The sequence below is a fragment of the Trachurus japonicus genome, chromosome 1, assembly GCF_045865225.1.
Source record: "Trachurus japonicus isolate A0001 chromosome 1, Traja_1.0".
In the NCBI taxonomy this organism is placed as follows: domain Eukaryota; kingdom Metazoa; phylum Chordata; class Actinopteri; order Carangiformes; family Carangidae; genus Trachurus; species Trachurus japonicus.
Window position 1 is genome coordinate 9909919 of NC_140907.1, and position 9925 is coordinate 9919843.

The 9925-nt window shown below is 41.3% G+C and overlaps 1 protein-coding gene across 1 annotated transcript; it reads right to left on the bottom strand.

The window, feature by feature from the left end:
- Nucleotides 1-4748: 4748 nt before the first annotated feature.
- Nucleotides 4749-8971, bottom strand: LOC146991378 (beta-crystallin B1-like). The gene is made up of 6 exons (XM_085764446.1): nucleotides 8923-8971; nucleotides 7817-7917; nucleotides 7475-7593; nucleotides 6649-6781; nucleotides 6393-6535; nucleotides 4749-5569 (listed from the first exon to the last, which is right to left on the bottom strand). The coding sequence occupies exons 2-6, from the start codon at nucleotides 7910-7912 to the stop codon at nucleotides 5398-5400; spliced, it is 663 nt and encodes a 220-aa protein (XP_085620572.1). The 5' UTR covers nucleotides 7913-7917; nucleotides 8923-8971; the 3' UTR covers nucleotides 4749-5397.
- Between the last annotated feature and the right edge of the window lie 954 nt (nucleotides 8972-9925).

The following is a 9925-nucleotide window of genomic DNA, read 5'->3' on the forward strand; positions in this document are numbered from 1 at the left end:
ACTATGGTGCATCTGGGCTGATCCAGTTTATTGGAATTATGATGTTTCAGACAATGAACCCCAAACTCGACAAAAGCAAAGACATAGAAGACCCTAATAGAAGGAACTTTGTCTTTTCAAAGTGTGGACTATGTGAATTAAGTTCAACATCACCAACAGGTTTGAAGCTCAGAGAGAGCTGCTGCACTGTCGCTATATTGGCAATGCCACACTCTGAAACTCGCTGCTAATCCAGAGTGTTTGAGTATCTGTCACTCAAAACACGCCCTCAATTATTAAAAATGAATAAGGCTTAAAAGGAAAAATTAAATAAAAATTCACATCTCATACACTTGTACAGGGAAAATATAGCGATTGAGACTGAAACAGTACTCTACAGTCTGTTGAAATGTTTATGTCTTCTGCAAAGTTGGACATTTATCATGGGAGTCAATGGGGATTGACTAGTTGTTTAAAAGTAATCTGATTGGATTTTGGATTATTGATTGCATACAATCTTGAAAATGAGTTGTCCAAAAACAAAAACAGATTCTGACATTGAATTAGATCATGTAAACCAATTGTGTCAGCTTTTTAATAGGATCATGGTAACTAATAACTAGTGATCCAGAAAGTCAGGATTACTCTGATTGTGTGGATTCAGGGTGGATTTCAGGCAGAAAATATGATTTAAAATTAATTTAATAAATAACATTTATAATAGTCCAGGCAATTTAGCTCATTTTGGACCAAAAAATAGAACTAATTGTCACAGAAGGTTTTTCACCATACATCATTTCTATGAGGTGTCTAGAACAACATACTAAAAGTCCTAAGAAATCCTAGTTGGGGAAATATGTTTAATTTGCATCATTATTTACTGTATAAAGTCTATGGTGCCGACAACAATACACCTCAATGGGGCTATTTTTTTCCTTTACTCCTATCACAATGAAACTTTACATGATGAAAGTATCCATGAAATGTAAAATTTTTTGTATTACAAGTTTCTTTGAAAATTAATTTGAATATGCAAATTAGCCTTACACTAATCAAATATGCCCAAAATACACCCGAATAGGCTTCTTGTTTCCCTTTACTCCTACCACAATCAAACTTTACACAATGAAAGTAGACATTAAAAGTAACATTTTTTGTATTACAAGTTTCTTGGAAAATGAATTTGAATATGCAAATGAGCAATACACTAATGGAATATGCCCAAAATACACCCGAATAGGCTTATTTTCTTCCTTTACTCCTACCACAATCACACTTCACACAATAAAAGTATACATGAAAAGTAACATTTCTGTATTTCAAGTTTCTTGGAAAATTAATTTTAAATATGTAAATGAGCTCAACACTAATTGACTTATGGTCAAGAAGCCATAAAGCCACAAGCAGCAAAAACAGGGGCCAAATAACTTGGTTCTTAGTTCCGCTCATATGTTGTTGAACATAACAGCATATTTAATATAACATCACACACAGTCGTTGAAACAACTTTGATTAATTCTGACTTTCTTCTGATGTTCTCTGCAAACTGGGAGGAAAGTCGTTAGGTAAGGCTTGTTCGCTAATAAAAAATAAAAAAGAATTTAGAAAGCAACTGGAGACAAGACTGTGCAATCAATTCTTAAGGTCAATATAGGTCTTTTAAGTGTGGCAAGTGACATGTGTGTATGCATAAGTCAAGTGTGGCAAGTGACAGCACTCAGTGCATAGGTTAACTTATTGAATGGACATGAATGTGTTAGTTATTTGGCCCCTGTTTTTGCTGCTTGTGGCTTTATGGCTTCTTGACCATAAGTCAATTAGTGTTGAGCTCATTTACATATTTAACATTAATTTTCCAAGAAACTTGAAATACAGAAATGTTACTTTTCATGTATACTTTCATTGTGTGAAGTGTGATTGTGGTAGGAGTAAAGGAAGAAAATAAGCCTATTCGGGTGTATTTTGGGCATATTCCATTAGTGCATTGCTTATTTGCATATTCAAATTCATTTTCCAAGAAACTTGTAATACAAAAAATGTTACTTTTAATGTCTACTTTCATTGTGTAAATTTTCATTGTGATAGCAGTAAAGGGAAAAAATAGTCCCATTGGGGTGTATTGTTGTCAGCACCATAGACTTTATACAGTAAATAATGATGAGAATTAAACATACAGTATTTCCCCAACTAGGATTTCTTAGGACTTTTAGTATGTTGTTCTAGACACCTCATAGAAATGATGTATGATGAAAAACCTTCTGTGACAATTAGTCTGTCGTAAAACGCTATTTTGCCTGGACTATAATGTCGTATACATACATTTAAAGCAGAAGTAAGCGATCCGGTCGTTTTTCTAACTTCTTGTCAGCCGATGGAGTTAGCAGCCCCCGCCCTCGTCATGGATCTATTGGTCCTCGTCCCTACGTCACCACATTCAGGCGCATCCCTTGGCTGCACACACAGAGAGGACCGCCCCTTTATGCCGTTCTCTCTCCTCATTGGATAAAGGTTGTAGGATACAAGGAAAGTTTTCTCCTCGGCTTACAGCAGAGCAGAGTGACTGACAGACCCGTGTTTCAGACCAAACACTCTATATAAGTGATTCCCGTCAGAAGATAGAACTATTTAAGACTTATATTAACTCTTTGACTGCCAGCCATTCTCACAGCAGCTTCCTCCAGCTTGCCAGGCATTTTCCAGCTTTTTGACTGATTTCCGTAGACCCACCGTAATATTATGTACTGTTACTACATACACATTCAACCCATCAAAGGAAAGAAGAGGGTCTCTAGTTTCCAGCAAAAAAAACCTGTTTGTTTCTATCTTGTTCCAGTCTTGTGAAATTGACGGTTGAATATAGGTTAGTTTAGCCCAAAATGCCATTTTGGCACCAAAATCTTGAGAAAAAGAGGTTTTTGTGTCGGCTGTCATTTTCAGGTGAACCAGTACAATTGGCTCCTTTATATTTTGCTTTAGTGACGCCTCAACATCTGTACAGTTGTTCTCTTGTAAACAACAACTAAATCAACACTGACAAATGACTTTTGATGACAAAAGACAAAATATTTAGCTACTGACACACACTACTGCAGCCTTTTTTCTTTCTTTTCTTTGAGTTACAACTTTTTCTTTCCTTTTTTTTAGTGTGTGTGCGTACGTGACGTGTGCGTGTGCATACGTGTGTGCATACGTGTGTGTGTGTGTGTGTGTGTGTGTGTGTGTGTGTGTGTGTGTGTGTGTGTGCGTGCGTGTGTGTCTGTGTGTGTGTGTGTGCGCGCGCGCGCGCGCGGATCAGTTCGACAGGTTTTTGTAGCCGAAACACGGCGCTTTAGATCAGATCCAGCTTCCTCTGGTCAGCAGGCAGCGGTCTCACTCACTCTCTCTGTCTCTCACACACATCTACACACACACAGCCGACAGCTCTGGCTGACGCCCCCTGAACTCACAGCCACAGACATGTGCGCTCACAACAGAGTACAGACACTCCCACCACGTTTACCTCTCGTCACGTTCGCCGGCGCCGTCCGTTCCTCATCCACACTACTGTAGATCGCGGGATTTTCAAGCTGCTATCTGAGTGATTTCTCGCAAAATCTGGCGACTTTCCAAACGCTCTTGACGACTAACGACGAGCGATCGACGGGGTTGTTGTTACTAACGTTTGTGCTTTGTATCACGGAGCTGCACAGAGCTTAGCCGCCATGAGCCCCGCCGCCGCCCCCGAAGCTCTCACCGGCGGCCAGAGTGTCACGGAGCGGCGCCGCTGCAGTCAGACACCCGCTCCGCTCCGTGAGGGGGGGGGGGAATACGCTATATTTTTTACATCTCTCAATCCAAATGTGTTTTTCTGCACTTTATTTTGATGATACAAGTCTGATCTTCACAGAGGAGTAGGGCAAGACATTCAGCATGGCGTTGCCATTAAAAAAACGCTAAGACGAGTTATCTCGTCTTTGGCAGACTACGCTTGGATTCGCTAAGACGAGATAACTCGTCTTTGGCAGTGAAAGAGTTAACACAAATATTACACTTACTTCGGCTTTAATCATTGATATTTTGCACCTGATTTTTAAACCATTACAGTGATAGTAAAGTAAATAAAGTTAACTTTTGATCATTCCCCAACTGCAGGAAATTTGAAGTTTGAAATTTGAAATACATGGAAAAATATTCACAATGTATTATACTAATATTTGCTATTTTATTCATAAAAAGATAAAGTCCGGCTGTTTAAAAGACACTGGAGGAACAGCACTTTATTTTGATCGCTCCTTTGTGTGACTGCACTTTATCTGACATTATGTTTTTATGTCAGTCTATGCACTTTACTTGACCACTGTTCGCTTAACAATTCCCTGCCCTGTATTTTCAATGTATGATGTATCTTACACAGTGTTTTATTTTTTACATTTTTTACGTGGCTCCCACTGCTCAGTGATAGCTGCCTGTGTGCATGCTATTTATACTGTTCCATGTTATGGATTGTCTTACTCGTATGTGTGTTCCTTTGGGTTTGTTTTTATATTTGTTTTTTATGTTTTTATGTGATTCTATGAGCTGCAATCCAATTTGCCCTTTGGGAAATTAAATAAAACCTAAAATGAACTGAACTGAAAACCCAAACCATGGTCTTCCCATAAACCTAACCACACCTTTACCAGAGCATCGCACCCCTGACTATTGAGGCATCGATTAAGGAATTTCTCCTATGGGTCATAGAGATCAAAATGACGCATTGTCATTAACATGTATGTCACAAGTGTATCTTGTAAAGAAGACTTCATTTCAGATAGAGCATGATGTAAAAGGCTTTATTGGAGTTAGAGGTTGATGCAGCCTCAGGATCCGAGCACAGTGAATTTGCCTCCACTCTCTTAGTGTGGCTTCCTTCTGTTTCACATCCCCCACACAAACACACACAAATCCACACTGGTACGCCCCTTCCCCTCCTTAGTTGGACCTAACGGGCTGAGAGAGCGAGGGCGGATGTCGATGGGATGTGGAAGCAAAGTGTGAGGGAGAGAGAGAGAGGGAGGGTAGGGAGGAGAGAGAGGAAAGTGTGGAGCAGGGAGCTGACAGACAGAGACGGTGAGAGAGGGAGAACAAAAATGGAGAGCATTTATTATCGGATACACAGTCCCTGCGGTCCGTGTAATTATCTCCTCTTCCTCCACTTCATCTTGAATTACTTTTCATCGGTCACTAGATTACAATGTTCCCACAACTAAAAATAACATCCTTCTACTTTCCCTCCATCCTGCTCTCAAACAACCAAGAGTTTTAGGAACAGAGGAGAAAATATTACACCCTGTCCCTCCTCTCCTTTTTGGCCTTCCGTCCTCTTTCCCCTCCATCTCTTTGCCGACCCTCAGCCTCCATATCTCCTCCGATCCCTCTCTTCCTCGCCCTCATCGGGTTTCACTTGGAGGACATGGTGTAGCAGCCGTGTGGGTGCCACTGCATGTCACGGATGCGTCTCATGGACTGCATCTGGGGGCAGCGGGCACCGAACTCGTTGAAATGTCTGTACTCGCCCTTCTCCAGCAGGTACTGGCTGCCACGGTAGCCGGGGAACTGGTAACCCACCCAGCTGGAGACACAGAGGGAGAGGAAAGAGGAGGGGGAAAAGGAGTTTACAAGTGGATAGGGAAAAGATGCAGAATAGAGCAGAGAACATTCAAAGAAAATTGATTCTGGGGAAGTTGAAAGAGAAACAGACAAGACAAAAGTGAGAGAAGGATGGAACAGGAGGAGAAAATATCTAACAAATAGATATTGATCTGTTTGTCATGCTGCCGGCATTAAGCCAGCGGGTCAATCAGCCTCCCTGCTGTTTGTTTTCGGGAGCGGGGAGTGCTACAAATGAAGTAATCAAAGCAGTTAAGAGACTGTATCTGCTGCCTGCCACACCTCTGAGAGCACAGAGACACTTATCCGCTGATGCTGATGACACCCTTGTTTAGCGGCTGCTGCTAAAAAAAAAAAAAACTGAACTCGCTCCCAGGCATTTAGAGCACTCAGATAGTTCAGATAGTGATTATGCTGCTGTTGGAGAGTGACGTCCCGGATGTGGAAGCTGTCTGACATAAGCAGGAATACGTAGGGCCTGAGTTTTTTTTTTTCCCGTTTTTTTTTTTTTCTTTCTTTCACCACAGTTCTTGCAAAAGCAGAGAGTAATGTTTGTTTTTGGCCTTGCTGAAAATATGTTTTGACAGTGGGCACCTTCAAATAGAGGAATGATTTTACACAGTGGGTTTCTGCTCTGCAGGCAGGCATAGGAAAACTCAGAGGCAGAGCTTCATCTTTAAAAGAATAGTTTTGGGGGAAGCATCTCAGTATGTTTCCCATAATATTGAACTTGTCTTTCTGAAAAAGGAAAGAAAATGTTTGCAACCTGTGCCCGTAATACTCACGTTCCACAGCTGACCATGATGCTGCCTACTCTATCGGTGAAACCGTAGGAGAACAGGCTGGGGACATCGTCGTCCATGATCTCCATCTTACGGCCCTTGAACTCTCCGACCTCGTACAGGCAGATCTTGTGCTTCTCGGGGTCCTGGCGGGCGGTGGGGAAGGGTAAAGAGGAGATGGTAAACGGTTGAAAGAAAGAAGTAAACTATACCACCAGCGGTATGGTAGACGCAGATGTTGGGTAGAGACGGGGTTTACCATGCGGACGGGCCTGAAGGACAGCAGGTAGTCGTTCTTCTGGCAGTTGCTCCAGGAGTCCCAGCGGGGGTACTCGCCCTTCTCCAGGATGAACATCTCACCGCAGAAGTTCATCTGCTCGAAGCCGACGAAACTGAGGAGGGACATAACAAATGCATGCATTTACATCAGTAACATCTGTCATCAATATAGGATGCAGTGTTATGACTGACTGACTGACTGACTGACTGACTGACTGACTGACAGTAGATGCAGAGATATGTTTTTTGTCAAACAAGACTGGGTCTAAACCTGCAACATGATAGAACTGTGTGGGTGCCAGTCAGGACCAGAGGGCTACACCTCCTGTTTTAATGTGTCTCTTGTATTGTATTGTATTGTATTATATTATATAATACACTATATAGAAGTATAATGCAAATCAGATTAAATCCCTGCATGTCACAGTAAAACAGACACCTTGTCACTGTTGTGTTGTTGTCTCTCTTTTTATAGTTCTTTGCTCTTAACTTGAAACTTCATTTCATCTTTTCACTCATTATGTATCTTTGAGGTCTCAGCACAGTAATTGCTGTTTGTTGCTTTTGTTATGTCGGTAGCTTAGGTATTGAAGTTCATTCTACTGCTGCACTCTCTGCAAACAACTCGGCATAAAAGCATGAGATAAATGCTTAAAAAGCAGAGTGTGAAATGTCAGATAATGGGTGAGGTACAACAGTGAAATTACTGCTCTTTGCTCAGACAAGTGTGGGTGTCGGGTACATTTTACTGCCGTGTGTGTGGGAGGGTGTGTGTATGTGGTCGTACGTGCACACAGGCTACTTACGGTCCACAGTCGACACGCAGGGAGCGCACCCTATCCATTCCCATGTCGCACACATTCATGCACTCGGCGTTGATCTCGATACAGCGGCCCTGGAAGTTCTCCTGGTCGTACACGCACATCTGGGGTCGGCCGGGGCAAAGGGGAGAAGGTGGGAGTGAGAAACCAGGTCAGAGAGGTAGTTTCAAAACCAAGGGCAACAGTTGAGAAGAGCTAATACAGGACTGGATGGAAAGACTGTGGCAGAGGAAAAACTGCTCAAAAGCGTGTGTTATCAGTGTAGATGTTGATGTGAGCATCTGTTCTATGTGTATGCGAGATTGTGTGTTTGTGTGTCCACTCTACCTTGTAAGACATCATGCCCATCTCAGACATCTTGTTCTGAGCAGCCTTCCCATCGGTCTGGGAAGCAGACTTGGACTTCTCTCCTCCGGCAGACATGATGACTGAGAAAAGGAGAAATTGTCACATAAAAAGACTATTAGAAAAAATAAATTTAAAAAAAAGCTTGGTGGGGTGGGTTGTGAGGGGTAATAGAACACAATATCTTAACATAATATAACGTTCATCTGAAAAATGGTGCACAAAAACATTTAAACTCAAACTTAAACATTAATATTTATAGTTAATTATTTAAACAGCAGGTGGAATCAACAGAGGTCAAAATTGTGACAAACATAAAATCATGTCTCCTGTATATTTAAGCCAGTTATTTTTGAGTTATCGCATGAGGAGTGATATGTCCTCTGGACATTTATCAATTCATAGAAACTGTTATTGGCATGAATGTTAAAGTCACACCATTTCCAAAGCTAAAGCCACATCACTGAATAATCTCAATTTAAAATCATCTTCAAATCAAGTGGTTATACACTAAAGAAACTCACCCATAAAAGAAATTAACTACTCCCTTTAGCAAAACAAAACAAAGCAAAGCAAAAAAATACACAACCCCTACTATTCCGATCTCCTTTCTCCTCTCCCAGCTTGAATCAGTATCATATATTCCAAAACCAAGCTGAACCCAACTCAAACTTAACCACACAAATCACCATCTCATGTTTATATCAAGGAAACCAAAAATTCAAACGAACAAACATCATTTGTTTTTCAAATAACTAAAAAACTGCCTGTTTACCCGCAAAGAACAAAGATAGAACCAGATTTTGATAGTTTGAAAATTTGCTCAAGTTTGAACCTGATTAATGCAAATTCAGTTCAGTGCTACATTTGTGGAAGCAACTTGTTTTTAAAAGTTATATTTCAATAGAAGAATTGATTTGAATAAACTTATTTTACCCCCACTGTTTGACTTCCCGTAGCTTCAGCTTGAACTGTAATTGACTTTCTAGGTTTTTATCATTCTGTCAATACAGATATACATCAGCTTACTCTTCTCTCTGTCTCCCTTTCGCTTGTCTTTTCTGTATGATGTTTGTCCACTGTCTTACCTGTGGCAGTATGTGCGTAAAAGGAGTAGACTCAGGGCTGTGACTGATGGTCAGTTTGAGTATGCGAGGGCCCCCCGCCACTTTTATATGCTGGCGCCGAGCGAGAGGGGATTAGAGACACAGAAACAAACTCGCTGAGCTCACAGCCCCCACAGAATAGAAATACCCCCATCATCAAAGAGAGAGAGGGAGGCAAAGAGAGACAGAGAGAGGGCAGAGAGAGAGGCAAGAGACATGCCTGGATGTATGCTGAAAGAAGAGAAGGATGTAAGGAAGAAAGTCAAAATTCACGTTTTAGGCCGTGATGGACAAAAAGTCACAATATGAATCCATCAACATGAAGAATGAGGAAAAAGAGAACAGTTGGAGTGAAGTAAAACACAATAAACAAAGTGAGATTTCACTGTTTATGCAGTGGGTTGCCACACACAAAGTGTTTTCTAAACCCATAATAATGATAGCCAGGCTGACCAAGTTCACATTTAACAGCCTGTCACAAAATTATTCACTCCCATTCCCCTCAGTGCTGTAATCAAGAGGTGCTGGGACAAACAATAACAGCAAAAGCAATAAGCTGTGAGAAGCAATAACCTTACTGTTCCACCTCTGGGTGAGCAGAGGTTCAAGAGTGTGTATGGACAAATCATCTGAATCTCCCTCTTCATCACAGTGGGAGGAAGCTATTAAATTAAAACCCTCTGCCTTTTTTCCTTGCGTGGGTGGGTAAAATATTGTGGTGGGTGTAAGCTGTGAAAGGAAAAGTCCATGAGATACTTAATTCAAAGAGCTTTCAAAGTGAGGTCTGTAAATAAAGAAAGATGTCCTCTGTCATCACCCTTAGGTTTCTGCTGAGCGGGTCAAAGGTCAAAGTGGGCCGTTTCGACATCACCATCTTGCTAATACGATGTGTAAAAGTGGACAAAGAGGAGGGGCACTTTAATAAATTCATTGATTTGTCCTGAGGGAGGAAATTGGCTGAGATCACAAGAGTTTATTCACCAGG

Excerpts from the sequence above, each read along its gene's own strand:
- LOC146991378 (XM_085764446.1), bottom strand. The coding sequence starts at position 7,912 with ATGTCTGCCGGAGGAGAGAAGTCCAAGTCTGCTTCCCAGACCGATGGG. Across the intron at positions 6,782-7,474 it reads CTGCGTGTCGACTGTGGACC|TTTCGTCGGCTTCGAGCAGA; the intron begins GTAAGTAGCCTG and ends GTCCCTCCTCAG. Across the intron at positions 6,536-6,648 it reads CCTTCAGGCCCGTCCGCATG|GACCCCGAGAAGCACAAGAT; the intron begins GTAAACCCCGTC and ends ACCGCCCGCCAG.